Source organism: Sphaeramia orbicularis, chromosome 18 (genome assembly GCF_902148855.1).
Source record: "Sphaeramia orbicularis chromosome 18, fSphaOr1.1, whole genome shotgun sequence".
NCBI classification, from domain to species: domain Eukaryota; kingdom Metazoa; phylum Chordata; class Actinopteri; order Kurtiformes; family Apogonidae; genus Sphaeramia; species Sphaeramia orbicularis.
Window position 1 is genome coordinate 6,477,156 of NC_043974.1, and position 21,287 is coordinate 6,498,442.

The following is a 21,287-nucleotide window of genomic DNA, read 5'->3' on the forward strand; positions in this document are numbered from 1 at the left end:
AATAAATTAAAGTGAATTATGCGATCAATATGGATGTTAAAATTGAATTATTAAAAATATCATGGGACATTTAAATGTTAAAAATTACTTTGTGTGTGAATGTCACATTGTTATATTTCAGTTCATGCCAATGGAGAAAATTGATTAGTCAAAAAAGAGTAAACTGAGTAAACAAGCATGGCCATGGAACTAATTAAATTTGTACTGCAAGATTCCACTGTAACAGATAGTTTTCTACGTGTTTATGATTTAAATATATCTGTTTAAAGGGAGGGAGGAGCAGCTATAAAACATTATCACATCAAGGAGACACAAAGCTCCCCCAAGCAGTTTTACCTGGCTGAGAAACACCTGTTCAATACCATTCCTGACCTCATCGACTATCACAAACACAATGCTGCAGGTAAAGCCAGATCTAGAAGTAATGGGAACTAACACCAATGCAGTGAAAATATGTCACAAGAAGCAAATGTCAATCATAGTTTTAGTCTTGTATATGTTTTAGTTCATTTTAATACTACCTTAATTAGAAATGGGAATCGAGAACCATTTCTTTTTGAGAACTGGTTCTCAGTAGCTCAGTTTCTTGGAATTGTTTGCTTGCCTGCTTAATGATTCTGCTTATTGATTCCGCCTTCGTTCCACATGCGTGATGACGTCACACGTACGCTGCATTGTTCTGGTTTAGAATGTAGCCAACATGGCATCGAGACAGAAACACTCCAAAGTATGGCTATATTTCATGTGAAAAGATGACACCAGGGCCACTTATGACACTTGCAAAGCTTTCATTTCTTCAAAGGGGGGAAATACCTCCAATGTGCTCAAACATTTGTCCACACAGGATGTCGTTATTTGCATGAATGTCACATGTTTGATATGCCACTTAGCGAAGCTTGTGAATCTAGTGGCAGAGCAAACACCAGTGGCAACTACGGGGGACAACAAACGTCCTGCCCCCTCAAATATTCATTCATTCATTTTCTGAACCCGCTTTATCCTCACTAGGGTCACGGGGGTTGCTTGGAGCCTATCCCAGCTACATAGGGGCGAAGGCAGGGTACACCCTGGACAAGTCACCAGTTCATTGCAGGGCTGACATACAGAGACAAACAATCACTCTCACATTCACACCTATGGGCAATTTAGATTAACCAATTAACCTATTAGTGCATGTCTTTGGATGGTGGGAGGAAGCCGGAGTGCCCAGAGAGAACCCACGCAGACACGGGGAGAACATGCAAACTCCACACAGAAAGGTCCCACCCCCTGTCGACTGGTGTTGGAATCGAACCCAGGACCTTCTTGCTGTGAGGCACGAGTGCTAACCACTGCACCACCGTGTTGCCCCCCCTCAAATAAAACTTTCCAAAAGTAGGGAAAAGAAAAATGAGGTGCAAAACAGTGGGAGACATAGAGGAATTAGTAAAGTGTCTTAAGTGTCACTTTCACTTTGTATGGCCGTCTGCTGTGACACCTCCCCCCGAAATGAGCCATCTGTTATTATTATTTGTGCATACTGTATATGTTATATTTTCTGTGCAGAGATGGAAATATAAAAGACAGTTAATGCAAACAAACCCATTTGTACTCTTTTATTCCCTCACCCAATGAGAACTGATAAGAGAATTGCTAAGGAATCGGATTGATAATCAAAATCAATAATGGAATCAAAATCATTAAATTGTTATCAATTCCCATCCCTAACCATCATGTATGTTGCAGTTTACTGCTGTATATATTTACATTTGACCTCAGTGGAACATCTTTATTCTGTGGAACTTCTTTATTAATCTGCGACAATACATTATATTCTATAAGATCATCATATGTATGTCACGTTGCGGCTCTGTTGGAACATATTTCTAAAACATCAACTGTTCGTGAGCTCAGAGAATGAGATGATGCATTTTCGTGTGAATTTTTAAAGAGTTTATGTGGTTTAAGAAGGAGGGGTTAATGTTAATCTCAACCCATAAGAAACACTTTGGCGCAATCCCAATTTACCCCTTGGCCCTTGCACTTTGCACTACACCTTGCAAGGGGTAGGGGTTGAAACATTCCCCTATGAAATGGGACAACCCTTCGAGACCCGTTACATCATCAGCAGTCATCGATGCCACTATAAAGAAATGCAACAACTTTGTCTCTGAAAAAGAATTCATCTTGCCGTCAGCAGCTAACCGTCTCTCTTGCATGGGCTTTGGGCATCTTTTGCGGCTATTAACCACAAACTGCATAAATGAAGTCTATAATACATTGAAATGGCATTAAACAGACAATCAAATGATTAAGCTGTTTACAAAGAAAAATGCATACATTTGTGTGTTTCTTTCATCACACTGCTGCACTTTTTTTGCCGTGGTGACCTCCATCTTGCCGATGATTCAAACAGAATTATGGGAGATTTCTCATACCCCTCCATTTGTAGTGTGGTCTTGAAAAATCTCCATTTCGAGGGGCCAACAGCCCTCCCCCTTAGCCCTTCCCCTCCGACTCATTGAGAATCATAACAGCCCTACCCCTTCACATGAACAAAAATGGAGGGGTAGGGGTAAAGGGGAGGGCCAAGGGGTGAATTGGATTGGGCCTTTATCCTTCAGTTCATAACTAAGAAAATGAACACATTTAGAGATACAGTATGTGGTTTTCTGGACAGGAAGGGGATGGAAAATTCTAAGTTAAAAGTGTCAGATGAATGTAGCAGAGTGAAAACTACAATATTCACTTGTGAAATGTAGTGCAGTAGGACTATAAAGCTCCATAACATGACATGCTAAAGTATAGACCCTCATTAACCACTGAATCATATGATTCATATGACTGTACATTACTAAGTTTTCTGAATGTTTTTTGGAAGGCTAATACAATTGTTGTACTTAAGTGACAATGTGTTTCTTGCACAAAGAAATTAATAACAAAGATGCCTTAACAGCTGATTCATGTGAAGTTTTCATTCTCTGTGTCGTAGGTCTTGTAGCCAGATTGAGGTATCCTGTAGGAAAACAGGACAAGTCTGCCCCATCCACTGCAGGCTTCAGCTACGGTGAGCAGTAACAGGGTGGTTTACCTCCAAAAGTCTATACAGAACTGTGCAAAAGTTTTAGAACACCTTTAGCTTTGTTGTTTTTGTCGGGCTGAAATGCATTTTTATTTCTCATTCTCTTTTCCTCATATACAACAGGAAATATGTCAACACATTAGAAACTGAACAAAATGGGTTGTAAAGGTTAAAGTCACTATTTATTGTGACCCCTGACCCCATGACAAGAAGCAGCAGAAACAGACACATTTGACATGTGTTAAATGAAAACTGATATGAAACATGAGAAAATTAATGCAATAAATCTCACATTGTCTAAACACAAGGATTAAAGATTAATGTTAAGTACAAAGAGACGTCACTCTAAATACCACCACTTTGGTTTATAGAAGCTATTTTTTTTCCCTGTAACTCACATATATCCAGATTGGATCTTAATACAGACTGAGAAATGCACATGTGGTTGGTAGAATTTAATTAAATCAACAAACCAAATGTTGGTTTAGGACTTTTGTATTGTGTGTGTGTGTGTGTGTGTGTGTGTGTGTGTGTATGTGTGTGTGTGTGTGTGTGTGTGTGTGTGTGTGTGTGGTGTGGAAAAAAAATCTTTTTCTCACCCACCTGGGTGGTGTCTCCTTCAGCCTCGGGTCCTCTACCAGAGGTCTGGGAGCCTGAGGGTTCTGCGCAGGATCTTAGCTGTTCCTAGGACTGCGCTCTTTTGGACAGCGATCTCTGAAGTTGTTCCTGGTATCTGCTGGTTCCATCCTCTCAGCTTGGGGGTCACTGCCCCTAGTGCCCCGATCACTACTGGTACCACTGTTGTCTTCACACCCCACATTTTCTCCACCTCCTCTTTCAGCCCTTGGCATTTCTCGAGTATCTCATGTTCTTTCTTTCTGATGTTGCTATAACTTGGGATTGCTACATCTATCACTACCACTGTCTTCCGATGTTTATCGACCACCACTGTGTGAGGCTGATTGGCCATCACCATCTTGTCGCTCTGGATCTGGAAGTCCCACAGGATCTTGGCCTGTTTGTTCTCTGTCACCTTCAGGGGTGTCTCCCATCTGGACCCTGGGACCTCCAGTCCATACTCGGTACAGATGTTCCTGTACACTATGCCCACTACCTGGTTATGCTGTTCCATGTATGCCTTGCCTGCCAGCATCTTGCACCCTGCTGTGATGCACTGGACTGTCTCAGGGGCTTCTCTACACAGCCTACACCTGGGGTCTTGTCTGGTGTGGTAGACCCCGGCCTCTATTGCTCTGATGGTCAGGGCCTGTTCTTGTGCAGCCATGAGTAGTGCCTCTGTGCTGTCTTTCAGTCCAGCCTTTTCCAGCCACTGGTGTGTTTTCTCAATATTAGCCACTTCCTCAATTTGCTGGTGGTACATGCCTTGCAAGGGCTTGTCCTTAAATGATAGCCCCTCGGGCTCCTCGTCCTTACTGGGCTTTGGTTGCCTGAGGTATTCACTTATAAGTCGGTCATTGGGGGCCAATTTCTTGATATATTTCTGGAGGTTTGCTGTTTCCTCCTGGACAGTAGTTCTGACACTTTCTAGTCCTCAGCCCCCTTCCTTTCGCTTTGTGTACAGCCCCAGGACGCTGGACTTAAAGTGAAACCCTCCATGCGTGGTAAGGAGCTTTCTTGTCTTGATATCAGTGGCTTGTATCTCTTCCAGTGGCCAGGATATTATGCCAGCGGGGTATGTGATCACTGGTAGGGCATAGGTGTTAATGGCTTTCATCTTATTTTTGCCGTTCAGCTGACTTTTCAGGACCTGCCTCACCCTCTGTAGGTATCTGGCTGTGGCTGACCTCCGAGCTGCCTCTCATGATTACCATTTGCCTGTGGGATCCCCAGGTATTGTTGTGATCCGCGCGTCTCTGTCTCCCATTTGTTTCCTGCCTCATGTTTTGCCGTCGGGTGTGCACCCCAGTTTTCTCTCCTGGTGCATCTCTGTCTCCCGTTTCCTGCCTCGTGTTTCTAGCGTTCCTATGCCATGTGGGGACCTGGGCCATGAGGGGTCCGGGCTCTCCTCCCATGTCTTCGCCCGTGAGTGTCCTTTGGTTCGGTGAGTTCATTACTTTTGGTCTGCCTGTCCACGTGTTGGTTTCCCCCTTGTTTAAAGTCTGTTTGATCTGTCTGTTTTATTGTCCCTCCCAGATTTTCTCAGTCCAGGTGTGAATTTTTCATGTGAATTTTCTCGTGTTATTTTCTCATTCGTGTATTTCTTAGTCTGTCTGTGTATTACTTATTCTGTCTGTGTATTACTCAGTCTGTTTGTGTATTTCTCAGTCCATCTGTTATTCCGTTGTGTGAGGTCTCGTGTGTAGGTCTCGTGCGTTTTTCACAGTCTAGGTGTGATTTCGGTTCCTTGCCTTTCATCAGCCTCCATGTTCTGTACCACCGGTCCTTTATCATATAGTTTTGTCATTTGTTTCCTGTTCATGAGGTTTCTATTTTCATGTCAAGTAATTTCTTGTCCGATGGTCTGCTTCATGTTTTTGGTACCTTTTCTTCTGCGTTCCATGATGTTCTCTGTCGTGGAACCTATGTTCCTTATCTCTCCAAATTGTCTGTCATTCCTCTTTGTCCTTCATTTTTGTTATATTTTCTCCTGTTAGCCTGCTAGATTCTGTTTGTCTCTTCCCTGTTTGTCCTTCAGCTCTATTGCAGTTTCCTGTTCTGTTCAGTTTCTCACAACTGGTTAGTTCTGCTCTTCAGTTCAGTTTTTGCCTTTTAACTAATATTTCTGCCTTTGTCCCTATCGTTTCCGTCCATCTGTCATTTCTCCTGGTCCTTCATTTGTCTTTAGCCCATGCCTTTAGCCCATGCCATTAGCTTTTGTCGTTAGCTCATGTCTTTAGCTTGTGTTGTTAGCTCATGTCTTTAGCTTGTGACATTAACTCATGTTTTTAGTTTTTGTCGTTAATTCATGTTTTTAATTTTTGTCTTCAGTCTCTGTTTGCAGTTCATGTCTGCTGTTCATGTCTACCGCTTATGTCCACCGCTCCTTTCTTCAGATCAGCTCTCAGTTTATCCCCTCATATACTTCAGGCCAGTTTCGTCCTTCTCTTCAATTCAGTACTTCAGAAAAGTTCTTCACCTGTCTTCCCATGTCCCCCAAACTTCCGTGTACCTCTGTTTACCCGAGTCCTTCTGTCTTCCATGTTCCTCTGTTTTCCAGTGTTCCTTTGCCTTCCCATGTCCCTCTGTTTTCCAAGTCCTTCTGTCTGCCCATGTTTCTCTGTCTGGTCTCAGTCGCAGATTTCCAGTCCGGTACTGTCTGGCAGATTCCCCAAAGTTCGGTTACATCCAGCAGATTCCCCGAAGTCCAGTTCCGTCCGGCAGATTCCCCGAAGTCTGGTTTTGTCCAGCAGTTTCACCGATTACGGTCATGTTTCTCGCGTTCCCCAATTACGGTCATGTCTCTCGCATTCCCCAAATACGGTCATGTCTCTCGCATTCCCTGGTACCCTGCTTCATCTGATCCTGACACATCTGGAAGGTGCCAAGACTTTTGTGCGCCTAGTTTTTATTGAGCTCTCCTCAGCTTTTAGTTGAATCCAACCGCGTATTTTAGCAGAAAGACTGAAGAGCATCCACAGCATCGAGCCCAGCCTCATGTCTTGGTTGATGGACTTTTTATCTGAGAGGTTGCAACGTGTGAGAGTCAACAGTGTTTTATCTAATGTTCTTTGTCTTCCACTGGGTCGCCACAGGGGTGCATCCTCTCCCCTCTTTTATTTGTATTGTACACCAATGAGTGTCAGACTCAATACCTGGGGTGGCATGTCCTCAAGTTTGCAGATGATTCAGTGATTGTGTCTCTTCTTAGGGATGATGACCCTGATCATGGCCCTGTAGTGCCTGAATTCACGGACTGGTGTAGCGCGTCCTTTTTAAATGTGAATGTGTCTAAAACCAAAGAGATGATTGTAGATTTTAGGAAGAATCCTACAGCCTTCTCTCCTGTCATCATTAATGGCCAGGCTGTTGAAGTGGTTCAGCAGTATAAAAATCTCAGAACGGTGCTGGACCACAGGCTAACTTTTGAATCTCAGGTGGATGCTGTATGTAGAAAAGTTCATCAGAGGATACATTTTTACCGTAAACTTTGCAGTTTCAAAGTGGATAACACTTTTATGAAAATGTTTTATTCTTGTTTTATTGAGTCTGTGCTGACCTTTTCTTTTATCAGCTGGTATGGGCTGCTTACTCTTAAAAACAGGAACAGGTTGCAGGGCATCATTAAAGTGTGCAGCAAAATTGCTGGCACCACACTCACTAATCTGACTGTGTTGTACCAGAGGCGGACTCTGAAGAAGGCTCAGTCAGTCCTGGATGATTCCAGTCATCCCCTTTATGATGAGTTCAGGTTGCTCCCATCAGGTCACAGATACAGTGTTCCTAAATGTAGGACCAATAGGATGAGGAATTCTTTGGTTCCAGCAGCCATTGCTCTGCTGAATAAGTCTTTGTAATGCTGGTGCTATTGTTTTTAATGGATTATTTATTGTATTTATTGTTGGTTTGTTGTCTGTATGATACTGCTGGCTGTAGAACAAATTGTCCCTCGGGGATAATACAGTTTACCTTGACCTTGACCTCACATTTCCCAATTATGGTCATGTCTCTCGTGTTCCCCGATTACGGTCATGTCTCTTGCGTTCCCGATTACGGTCATGTCTCTTGCGTTCCCCGATTACAGTCATGTCTCTCGCATTTCCCGAATAGGGTCATGTCTCTCGCATTCCCCGAATACAGTCATGTCTCTCGCATTCCCCGTTCACGGTCATGTCTCTCACATTCCCCGATTACAGTCATGTCTCTCGTGTTCCCCGAATACAGTCATGTCTCTCACGTTCCCTGTTCACGGTCATGTCTCTCGCGTTCCCTGTTCACGGTCATGCATCTCGTGTTTCCCAGTCTCGGTCATGCCTCTCGCGTTTCCCAGTCTCGGTGTAGTTTATCATGTTTCCCCATCTCAGTTTCCTCCCGTGGTTTTTTTCTGTTAGTCCGAAAGTTTTTTCATGTCCAGAGGTTTTCATGTCCAGAAGTTTTTTCATGTCCAGAGGTTTTTTCATGTCTGGAGGTTTATCTTCATGTCTGGAGGTTTGTTTTCATGTCCCGGTCCAGAAGTTTTTCCATGTCCCGGTCCGGAGGTTTTTTTCCACATCGCGGTCTGGGGGTTTTTTCCACGTCCTGGTTTGGAGGTTTCTCCACGTCCCGGTTCTGAGGTTTCTCCACAACCCGGACCTGAGGTTTCTTCACGACCTGTTGCCAAGGGGCTGTACACGCCCCGTTGCCAAGGGGCCATCCACGCCCCATTGCCAAGTTGCCCCGTTGCCAGGATGCCCCTTGTCCTCGTGGGGGCACTGGTCCTTGTGGGGGTACTGGTCCTTGTGGGTTTTTTTTTCTTCTTTGAGGACGTCAGGAGCTGTCCCTTGAGGGGGGGGTCCTGTTGTGATCCGCGCCGGTGTTAACCGCCGGCTCCTCCCTCTCATTATTACGGATGATTTTCACCTGCGGGGCGACGTGCGGCTGCAGCTCATTAGCTGTTAGCTATTTAAGGCTTGGGGCTGCAGTTGCATGTCGCTGGCCATGACAACTTCCATCTTTGCCATAGCCCGGACACTAAGATTTCTCAGGACTCAGACTCAGGTTTTTGTTTATTCTATATTTTTTATGTTAATAAACTCTTTGTTTTTCCCTTCAGCACTGTGCATGTGAGTCCTTTGTTTTCCACCTTTGTGACAGGTATTTTTAACTGTCTGCACATATGTAATGTTCCCTTCAGGTAGTTCAGCCCCTTCAGTTGTGATCACTTTTCCTTTTCTAGATACCATCCGCCCACATTTATCTAGTCCAAATGACATCCCGATGTCTTTGCTGTAGATCCGAGTGAGGTGGATCAGGGTGTCAGTGTCATGCTCATTCTTGGCATACAGCTTGATGTCATCCATGTAGAGGAGGTGGCTGATGGCTGTTCCACTTCAGAACCGGTACACAAAGCCACTCTTTGAGATGATCTGGCTGAGGGGGTTTAGGTCTACGCAGAACCATAGGGGGGACAGAGCATCTCTTTGATATATGCCACATCTGATGCTTACCTGAGCAACTAGTTTTGAGTTGGTCTCCAGAGTCGTGTTCCATAGCCTCTCTTAGTGTTCTGTTGATGTTATACAGCTTTAGGCACTCCAGTATCCATGTGTGTGGCACTGAGTCATAGGCTTTCTTGTAGTCAATCCAGGCAGTGCACAGGTTGGTGTTCCTCATCTTACAGTCTCAGGCAATTGCCCTGTCAACCAGTAACTGGTGTTGGACTCCTCTGGTGTTGCTGCTGATTCCTTTCCGTGCTCTGCTCATGTATTGCTCCATGTGCCTACTCATCTCAGCTGCTATGATTCCTGATAGGAGCTTCTATGTGGTGCTGAGGCAAGTTATAGGCCAGTAGTTGGATGGTATTGTTCCCTTCTGGGGGTCCTTCATTATGAGGACTGTCCGGCCCTGGGTTAGCTACTCTGGGTGGTTTCCCTGCATTCTGCAGCAGCGAATTCTCAGTGCAAAAAGCAAAACTAAACATGACAACAGGGAGTATAACAGAGGCACAGAAGCCGGGTCAGACATTCAAAGCATGTTAACTTTCACTTTTGGTATGATGCAGCTTTGTGGCACAAAAGAGTCGATGGGTTCCATTATAGCAAAAAGATTTTTACTTTTTAACTCAAGTTAGAAAAATTAATTGAACCTGCTCCTCTTCTCCTTCATTGTGCCTCTGCGCGATGTTACTGTGAGGTCACGTTCACTGCACCTCAGGGAATACTGTGAGGCGTTCAAAGACACTCAGTAGATTACAGTGTTTGCTATAAACAAACACTGAACATTCAAAAATACATGACATGTGGGGTGCCTATTAATGCGCAAATGACTGAACAATATTTTGTAGAAATGTCCTGTTTCCCACAGGTAGTTATGGAGCCCAACCCCCTATGTCTCCCCCTTCACTGGTCTCCTTCCCTGTACCAAAAAACGTATTGAAAACGTATCGAACCAAAGACCCCTGTACAGAAAACATGCCGAATTGAAATTGTTCTGTACCGTTACACCCCTAATATTAGGGTTGGGAATCTTAGTTGTAGGGCTGATACGTTAAGCATCTTGATACAGCATCTCCGATCTGACATACTAAAGATATGTGTGTTGCATCTGGCGATGCAATACGATTCACACCCAAATCAAGATACAGAGCGCTTAAGGACATTCTGATTCAACGCATTCATTCTGGTAAAAAAATAAAATAAAAAAAATAAAAAATATATACATATATATATATATATATATATATATATATATATATATATATATATATATATATATATATATGTATATACACACACACGTCAAACAGTTCAACATTCATCTTTAATGCAAACTAAAAATACATGAAACATTTCATTTTCCGTGACAGCCACTAACTTTCCCCTGAACTGAACTGTTGGCAGTCTTGGAATTCGCGAATGTCCCCACGCACATAAATAAATACACTGTATACTTTACCTATCTCTCTCGATATATCAGTGTCTCTGTCTCTCTCTCTCAAATGTCACTCTTTGCGTGTGAGGTACACATAGCAGGCTGTACAAATGTACGTCTGCAGGCGCCAATGTACATGTTCAACTGCATGTTCAACATATGAAGTTCGACATCAGAGCAAACTGTTTATGTAGTCTAACTAGCTGAATTTTTTTGACATTGTGTGAAATCTTTATCAGTTATGTTACGTTTTACAGTCTGATTGAATTGCCCATTCACCATAAATCCTCTACAATGTTGGCATGATCGGCCCTTATCCATGGTCCAGAAACTGAATTAGGGCATCTCCCACATTGCAGGTGTGGCCATTGCAGAAAATTAACTGTTTCATGTATTTTTAGTTTGCATTAAAGATGAATGTTCAGCTGTTCGACATGTAATAGGTTTTTAATCAGATTAATCACAGGGTTGCTGTGGATTAATTTCGATTAATCATAATTAAATATCATTCATTTTAATGTACACTATATTGCCAAAAGTATTCGCTCACCCATCCAAATAATCAGAATCAGGTGTTCCAATCACTTCCATGGCCACAGGTGTATAAAATCAAGCACCTAGGCATGCAGACTGCTTTTACAAACATTTGTGAAAGAATGGGTTGCTCTCAGGAGCTCAGTGAATTCCAGTGTGGAACTGTGATAAGATGCGACCTGTGCAACAAATCCAGTCGTGAAATTTCCTCGCTCCTAAATATTCCACAGCCAACTGTCAGCTGTATTATAAGAAAGTGGAAGTGTTTGGGAACGGCAGCAACTCAGCCACGAAGTGGTAGGCCACGTAAACTGATGGAGCGGGGTCAGCGGATGCTGAGGCGCATAGTGTGAAGAGGTCGCCAACTTTCTGCAGAGTCAATCACTACAGACCTCCAAACTTCATGTGGCCTTCAGATTAGCTCAAGAACAGTGTGCAGAGAGTTTCATGGAATGGGTTTCCATGGTCGAGCAGCTGCATCCAAGCCATTCATCACCAAGTGCAATGCAAAGCGCCGGATGCAGTGGTGTAAAGCACACCGCCACTGGACTCTAGAGCAGTGGAGGCGCGTTCTCTGGAGTGATGAATCACGCTTCTCCATCTGGCAATCTGATGGACGGGTCTGGGTTTGGCGGTTGCCAGGAGAACAATACTTGTCAGACTGCATTGTGCCAAGTGTAAAGTTGGTGGAGGGGGGATTATGGTGTGGGGTTGTTTTTCAGGAGCTGGGCTTGGCCCCTTAGTTCCAGTGAAAGGAACTGTGAATGCTTCAGCATACCAAGACATTTTGGACAATTCCATGCTCCCAACTTTGTGGGAACAGTTTGGAGCTGGCCCCTTCCTCTTCCAACACGACTGTGCACCAGTGCACAAAGCAAGGTCCATAAAGACATGGATGACAGAGTCTGGTGTGGATGAACTTGACTGGCCTGCACAGAGTCCTGACCTCAACCCGATAGAACACCTTTGGGATGAATTAGAGCGGAGACTGAGAGCCAGGCCTTCTCATGCAACATCAGTGTGTGACCTCACAAATGCGCTTCTGGAAGAATGGTCAAAAATTCCCATGAACACACTCCTAAACCTTGTGGACAGCCTTCCCAGAAGAGTTGAAGCTGTTATAGCTGCAAAGGGTGGACCAACGTCATATTGAACCCCATAGACTAGGAATAGGATGTTACTTAAATTCATATGCGAGTCAAGGCAGGTGAGCGAATACTTTTGGTAATATAGTGTATATTAATTGTGTTTCATTTTGCATAAGCAAACAGACTCAAGACAGAAGGGAATATATACAGCTCTGGAAAAAATTAAGAGACCACTGCAATTTCCTGTGAAACCTGCATGTCTGCATGTGTGACAGCCATTCCATTCCTGTGTCTGTTGAATTCCAACACAAGCACACTGTATGATTTAAGAAGTGTAAACATCACTACTGTGGCCATCACTATGTTCTTACAAAAGGCAAAAACAGTCCTATTAGTACCGAAATAGTAATTGGAATCAAAAAATAACTATTGAAAATTACTGGACATCTGCAATGTTCCCAAATTCTGAGGACTGGTTTCTCGATCAGGACAATGCTTCTGGCCTCAGTCAGGTCAATAAAGGTGTGGATGAAGGAGCACCAGATGAAGACCCTGTCATGGCCAGCCCAGTCTTCCTACCTGAACCCACTTTGAAAACTTCTGGAGGAAGATGGATGGTCACAAGCCATCGAACATGGCTGAGCTTCTTGAATTTCAATGTCAGGAGCTGCATGAAGTCATCCAACAGCAATGGTGGAGAGCCAAGACACATAAAAGCTGTCATTGAAAATCAGGGTTATTCCACGAAATACAGAGTTCGGAACTTTTCCCAAGTTACAACATTAGTGTTGTTTTGTTTAGAAATCAGTATGAACTGGTTTTCTTTGCATTATTTGAGGTCTGAAAACCCCTGCATTTTTTGTTATTTTGACCAGGTATGAAGGTTTGCTTTCATACCTATCCAAGAAGATCACACCTGGCTGCTTTCACAGACCTTTAAATCTAAAAATATGTGAGTGTCTCTGTTGCTGAATCCTGGATCCCAGCTAGCTTTAGCCTAGGCCTCCACCTGCTACAGTCTGGACCTCAGTTAATATCAGCTGGGGCCTATACCCACTACAGCCTGGATCTCAGCTTGCTTCAGCCTGGATCTAGTCAGTCCAGTTAAAGCAGTGTTTAAATAGGCTCCTTTAATTGAGTAGTTCTATGTGTCTGTGTATGTGATCCCAGGTGAGCTCATTCATTTCATATACAGTAGAGAATTTACGTGAAGTTTTTGAGCTTTATTATATTTATATTTCTTTATATGTATTCGTATTGCATTCATTATTTATTATTTAGATTTATTTCTAATTGTACTGTATCTGTATTAGTGTATCTTTTTTTGTGGAGCCTTAATTATCTTAATTTTCTGCAGCTGTGACACACAGATCACGTGTCGTTACCATGTCAATGAGCAGTGCAGGCAATGAGGAGACAGACACAAGCACTGGAACACTGTGAAAAAGGTCCCAAACAGCTGCTAATTATCGGAAAAACGTAAATGATAGGTGAAAACTGACATAATCGTGAGCATCAGACAGACCTGGGCAACACAAAGATATGTTTTTTTGTCCGTACTGTGAGAAATGACCGAGTTACGGTAGTGTAAAAACAGTCAACTCACCAGGAGCACAGCGATCCGTTTAGCACTGATTTGTACTGCTTTGAGTAGGAGCTGAGGAGGGATTTGCCCTGAAACTACTGCCTGCCATTTCACTTTAGAAAGAGCTAGGTCTTCAAACATGGGTTCATATGCAGCCCAGGAACCATGGCTACATTTGTGGAAAAGATCATTCACCTCCCATGTATCGTTTGGCCGGGAGGGTGAGTCGTTCAGAAAATTTTCAGGTGAATTTTCGCTGCTCCTCCACTCTAGGTGATGACACCACCCACTCTAACAGATCAGATGTTCACTCAACCCTGGGGTTTTTGAAGACTCACCTATTGAAAACTGTAAATCCCATCCTTATACCACAGACATTTTTGGAGAGATGACAAAAATGCCTGCGTTTTAAAGTTCAAATGAAGTCTGTAGGTGAAAGTATGGCAAAGCAGTAGCGGTCAGAAAACAGACAAAAAAAAAAATTGAAAATGAATGTTTTTTTTTTCGCATTTTTGTGCAAAAACCGTAAGTGATATCATTACCACTTAACCATACAGATAATCTTTGGGCAAAACCGAACATTTGTGCATTGACAGAATAATTTTAACACGAATCGGAATGGTAGCCACTTGAAAATGGCCCAATTCATTTCAGATGGACAAATTTGACCGATTTTTCGCAATTTTAACAAAATCCATGCATCAAAATGTCACAAAGCACATCTTTCGAGACCAGGCTGCACATTTTTGTAATAACATGTGCTGGTCTATCTCCAATGGTCTGGGCTGCATTTTATTTTTCAAAGTTCTTTGTATAATAAGTCATAAGTCATAATAATAATTAAAGCTGCAAGCAGAATTGGGCGGGACCTCGCACCGGGCGTTCTGCCTCCCCCGCGATCCGCCTCCCGTGACCATCGACACCTCAGCTCCAGTCACACCTCTCTGTCCCGATACCAGTTCCCACCCTTTAGTGTCTGTCCTCCTTACATCTCTACAGAACACCAGCGACCCTCTGCTGAAACCACCATCACCTTTAAATGAGACTTTTATTTTGGAAACCCTACTGTGTGTATGTGCATTTGTTTTGTATGTGAGAGAAAGAATCAGTTTGAAAAATGAATTGAAATTGTATGAATAATTGAGCATAAAAGTGATGATTTATCACATTTAAGGCTATTATTTTGAAAAAACCCTATTGTGTGAGCATGTGTGTCTGTGAGAAAGAGTACTTTTGAATGAAGAAACATTGTACAAACAGTTGAGCGTTTGGTCATAAAAATGAAAAGAAGCTATGTAATAGACATTATGTATTATTTTTAATAGGGGTTTTATTTACAAAAAATGTACTCCGTGTACTTTATAATGTGTGCAAAATGTCCAATATCCACAATACAATGCAGCAAAACGTGTTTTAAAATGTGAGAGGTGGGGAATTTAAAAAAAAAAAGTCAGCACCCTGCGTGGGGTTTGAACGTATGCCTTGTGCATAACAGCCCACTGAGTTAGCCACTGGTCTATTATCAGACACATACAAGGATGCACTGGTTTGTCTCATATAGGGATTTTGTCATTGTGAAAAGTGAAAGTAAACATAGTCTTCAAAAAATCGCCATTATTCCATAACCGTAGGTTGTATCTGAAAAATTCTTTCACTTTTGGATTCTGCAGACTTGTGGGAATTTAATGAGGTATAACTTATTTGTCAAAAGCCTGAAATGAATAAGCAGTAATTGCAGAAACGTAGAGTAACTTTCAAAGGCAGATTGCCAACTTCCTGTTGGAGTTAGCTCATGAGTGTCAGTGTATGATTTGTCGGCTCAATCAGACCAACATTTTGGCATTTGTTTCATGTTTCTGTGACATTCCTACTGGCCGCTAGAGCAGATTTTGTGTGCTTTTTAGTACAAAGATGCTGCTACAGAGTCCATTTTGGCACCCATGGGGTTAATTTTGATATTGAATCAAAGTGTTCAGCAGCCATGACATACATGGCAAATTTGGTGAGTTTTGGAGCAGGTTAAGGGGGTCAAATGGCAGTCTAAAGTGGAAAAAGTATGAAAAGAAACAAATTGTTATAAATCAATAACCGTACATCCGATCTCAAAATTTTTTGCATGTGAGCGTTGTGCTGAGTCCCCTGAATGCGTAGATATGTCACATGTGGGGAAAAACTCCAAAGTGAAAAATGAGTTCCAAACATCGCAAATTTGCGGGCGTCTAAAAAAAAAACTAAGACCGTTATGGAAAAAGTGTGAAGTAACTTTTTTGATGAGGGTTCACTCTATCTTTTGGTGCTATTTAGAAGTCAATATGACAAAGGGTGTAATCAGAGTTAGTTTTAAAAATTTTATTTTGAAAGGCATATTGCAAACTTCCTGTCGGAGATAGCTCATAGGTGTCAGCACGTGATTTGTTGGGCTCAATTAAACGAAGGTTTTCGCATTTGTTTCATGTGTCTACGACATTCCTACTGGAAGTTTGCAATTTGAGCATTTTATTTTGAAAGGCAAATTCTGAACTTCCTGTTGGAGTTAGGTCATGAGTGTCAAACGTGATTTGTCGGGCTCGATGAGACAAAAATTTTGGCATTTGTTTCATGTGTCTACAACATTCCTACTGGCCGCTAGGGCCGTTTTTGTGTTTCTAGGGGGTGCTATAGAGCTCATTTTGGCACCTATGGGGTTAATTTTTACATTTTATCAAATTTTTCACCAGACCTGACATGTGTGCCAAATTTGGTGAGTTTTTGAGCATGTTTAGGGGGTCAAAATCCAGGTCAAATGGGCATCGGGAAAAAAATAATATGAAAACGAATGAAAAACAATAGGGCCTTGCTTGCAGGCAAGGCCTCTCACAGTGTGAGAGGGCCTTACCTTTCGGCTCAGTCCCTAATAATATCATAACGAATGAAAAACAATAGGGCCTTGCTTGCAGGCAAGGCCTCTCACTGTGTGAGAGGGCCTTACCTTTCGGCTCGGTCCCTAATAATATGAAAACAAACGAAAAACAATAGGGCCTTGCTTGCAGGCAAGGCCTCTCACTGTGTGAGAGGGCCTTACCTTTCGGCTCGGTCCCTAAATATTGTTATTTAGAGCATGTATTTGCAGAACATGACACATAATTTTTTTAGTGCTTTATTTTACCAGGTAAAATCTATTGAGAACAGCTTCTCTGACAATGATGACCTGGCAAGAGGCCCCGACAGACAAAAACAGTGGCAAAACAAAACAGAACAAAAGAAAAATGGATAAAAGAGAACAGTACAGATGAGTCTAAGACTCGCAACCAATAGTGAAGAGACTATGAAGTTAGAAACAACATAAATAACGAATAGAGTGTATGGGGAGAGAGCAGAAGGGGAGAGTCAACACATGCAACAGTCAATTAGGGAATGTTGTAGTTTCTGTTTAAATGTACAGAGTGATGGGAGAGCTGAAAGTTTAAGGGAATTTTGAAGAGAGTTCAAATCATTTGCAGCAGTAAAACGAAAGGATTTCTGGCTCAAGAGAGGTATCGAGGTGTTTTCCTTAGAAGAGTCTTGTAGATAAATAGAATCCAATGATGAAGTCGCCTGGTGTGGAGGGAGGGCCAGCCTATCAGTTTGTACAGATCGCAAAGATGGGTGGAAAAAGGTGCACCAGTGGCAAAACGGATGGCTGAGTGGTGGAGAGCATCCAGGCAGTTAAGGGCACACTTGGGAGCCATTTTATAAATTACATCACCACCATCAAACATAAGGAGTATGGTCATCTTCACCTGGGTATGTTCAGCAGAGTGTATGAATGAAGCCTTGTTACAGTAAAGGAACCCCAGTCTGGCCTTAACTTTGGCCTGAAGGTTATTGATGTGGAGCTCGACAGAAAGTGAGTGGTCCAGTCAGAGACCCAGGTATTTGAGCCGTCATCACAGGTGATCTTGGGGGGGCATGTGACACTGTTTTTATGACTGAATAAATGCATTTAGTCTTTTTTGAGTTGAAACGCAGGTGAAGGTCGTAAAAGGACTTCTTGACAGAACTGAAGCTGAGTTGAAGGGTGGATGCAGCAGAAAGGAGTGAAGAGCCAGATGAGTAAATGATGGTGTCATCAGTATAGAGATCTATCAGGGAGGTACCGACAGCCCTGGTCACATTATTTATGCAGATGGAAAACAAGGTTGGGCCCAAGCTGGAACCTTGAAGCACAACCTGAGCCTCCTTTGAAAAGGGGGAAGATCATGGCAGATTTCCAGTCAGAAGGGAAAACAGACAGACGATTGGACAAGTTAAATAAGTTTGTAATGGGGGTTGTAAGAATGTGAGCAGCTACTTTTAAAAACATAGGGTTAAACCCATCAGAGCCAGCAGATTTATTTGAGTCCAGCTTGATGAGTTCTTCCAGAACTTCTGAGGCAGAAACGGGTTGAATGGAGAGGCTGACATCACTGGGTGGAGGAGAGGTGTGTGATGGATCAGTGCTGGGAAGTGAGGCAGTAAAAGCTTGCAATGAGTACACAAAATGTTGGTTAAGGAGCGAGGCCATGCGTGACTTATGGTTGAGTCACCAAATTTCAAAGAGGCAGGTAGGTGGGGGGAAGAGAGTTTATTTTCCATAGAGTTGACTGTTTTCCAGAACTTCTTGGGGTCAGCACCACATGATGAAAATTTCTCCTTGAAGTGACTGATTTTAGCTGACCTAATTACCAGTGTGGTTTTATTTCTACAATGCCTGAAGGCAAACCAGTCAACAGGAGACTGAGAGGACCTGGCTCTCCACAATAAAGCATTTTTATGATGGATCAAATCAGCCAGGTCAGGGGAGAATCAGGGACTATAGCGATTCTGGGTGCGGAGTCTTTTCAGTGGGGTATGCTTATCAATAAAAGTGCCAAATGAATCTTTAAAGTAAGACCAGGCATCATCCATGGAGGAGATGAGGTTAATTCTCTCCCAGCTCACGGCTGCCACATCATGTAGAAAGGCCTGGATATCAAACTTCTTCAGAAAGCGTTTGATTACAATCATAGGGGGGGTGTTTGACTGAGAGGCCAGAGCGAATACATGCAATGGCACAGTGATCGCTCAGATCTTGACTGAAGACTCCAGATTGTTAAATAGATGGAGTATTAGTTAGAATAAGGTCAATTTGTGTGGCAGCTGTGGGAGATTTCAAGTTAAATCTGGTAGGTTTAGATAAAATTTGAAAGAGATTTTAAGCCTTGAATTGCTGTGTAACTAGGACAGGAGGGTTACACAGATCCCAATTCAAGTCACCTTAAAGGACTGACTCTGGGGAGATATGAGGAAGTTCACTGAGTGATGATAATGCACAAGCAGGGGCAGAGGGTGGTCTGTAACAAAAGGTGACGGAAAGAGAGAGATTTGTTGATAGTTTTAATTTTTAAACAGCTTTAGGCAAGATACAGAACATTGCAAATGTTCTTTTGCAAAGATAGCCACTCCCCCACCCTTAGTGGCTTGATCCTGGTAACCCGGTATTAAAATGTCAGAGTTTGTAACACTTTTCTTAAGCCATGATTCAGAGATAGCTAAGGCATCAGGAGTAGCAGTGTGTACCCAGGGTTTTACCTGATCAAACTTAGGCAACAAACTGCAGATGTTAACGTGTAAAAATCCCAGTGATTTGTGATCACAAAAATCCTTAAATGTCAAATTGGAAGCAATGAATGTTGCCAGAGGTTAACAGCATGAGGATGTTTAACACGTTAGATAAAAGTGCCAAAATCCCTATATGAGGTGAACCAGTGCATCCTTGTATGTGTCTGATAATAGACCAGTGGCTAACTCAGTGAACTGTTGTGCAGGAGGCATGAGTTCAAACCCCAGGCAGGGTGCTGACTTTTTTTTTTTTTAAATTCCCCACCTCTCACATTTTAAAACACGTTTTGCTGCATTGTATTGTGGATATTGGACATTTTGCATACATTATAAAGTACACGGAGTACATTTTTTGTAAATAAAACCCCTATTAAAAATAATACATAATGTCTATTACATAGCTTCTTTTCATTTTTATGACCAAACGCTCAACTGTTTGTACAATGTTTCTTCATTCAAAAGTACTCTTTCTCACAGACACACATGCTCACACAATAGGGTTTTTTCAAAATAATAGCCTTAAATGTGATAAATCATCACTTTTATGCTCAATTATTCATACAATTTCAATTCATTTTTCAAACTGATTCTTTCTCTCACATACAAAACAAATGCACATACACACAGTAGGGTTTCCAAAATAAAAGTCTCATTTAAAGGTGATGGTGGTTTCAGCAGAGGGTCGCTGGTGTTCTGTAGGAGGACAGACACTAAAGGGTGGGAACTGGTATCGGGACGGAGAGGTGTGAGTGGAGCTGAGGTGTCCGCGGGGGAGGCGGAACGCCCGGTGCGAGGTCCTGCCCAATGCTGCTTGCAGCTTTAATTTTATTTGTAATTTGGGAGAAATAATGTTGTAGTTTAAAGAATAATACAAAAATGTTCATTTTACTCAAACATATACCTAATCAGAGAAAATGATCATTGTGCAGTTGTCTCTTATTTTTTTCCAGAGCTGTATGCTACGGTGGCCCAGAGGTGCAACAGGCCAAAAAATTATCCATTAGACGAAAAAAATTATCTACTACAAGAAAAAAAAAGAGAACAGCCTAAAAAAATTATCCACTAGATGAAAAAAATTATCTACTACAAGAAAAAAAAGAGAACAGCCCAAAAAAATTATCCACTATAAGAAAAAAGAGAACAGCCTAAAAAAATTATCCACTAGATGAAAAAATTATCTACTACAAGAAAAAAAAAGAGAACAGCCTAAAAAAGTTATCCACTTGATGAAAAAAATTATCTACTTCAAGAAAAAAAAGAGAACAGCCTAAAATAATCATCCACTATAAGAAAAAAAAGAGAACAGCCTAAAAAAAATTATCCACTACATGAAAAAAATTATCTACTACAAGAAAAAAAAGAGAACAGCCTAAAAAAATTATCCACTAGATGAAAAAAATTATCTACTACAAGAAAAAAAAAGAGAACAGCCCAAAAAAAATTATCCACTGTAAGAAAAAAAAGAGAACAGCCTAAAATAAATTATCCACTAGATGAAAAAAAAAAAAATCCCCTATAAGAAAAAAAAGAGACCAGCCAAAAAAATTATCCACTAAAAGAAAAAAAAAGAAAACAGGCAAAAAAAATTATCTACTAGCCCAAAAAATTATTCACTATAAGAAAAAAAAAAGAACAGGTGAAAAAATGTATCTACTATGAGGAAAAAAAAGAGAGCAGCCCAAAAAAATATCCACTATAAGAAAAAAAAAAACATCATCCACCTTTTCAATTACGGGGGCGCTGTTTACCCGAAAGGTGTCTTGCTTTAAAATTAAGACCACCACAAAAAATAAAAGGATAGGCTGAAAAATTTTAAGGCTTTCGGCTAATGTGGCTAATGCTAAGGAAGTACCCCACCGGAAGTGGAGGTCGTGCGCTAAAAAAATAAAGTTAT

At 42.0% G+C, this 21,287-nt stretch overlaps 1 protein-coding gene across 6 annotated transcripts in view; it reads left to right on the forward strand.

The window, feature by feature from the left end:
- The window catches only part of tec (tec protein tyrosine kinase), a 128,829-nt gene that overhangs the window by 91,365 nt on the left and 16,177 nt on the right, over positions 1-21,287 (forward strand). For all 6 annotated transcript variants that reach the window (XM_030162037.1, XM_030162041.1, XM_030162042.1 and 3 more), the window contains 2 exons: positions 270-403; positions 2,972-3,046. In XM_030162037.1, the coding sequence (XP_030017897.1) occupies positions 270-403; positions 2,972-3,046 (209 nt within the window). The remainder of the gene's footprint in view (positions 1-269; positions 404-2,971; positions 3,047-21,287) is intronic.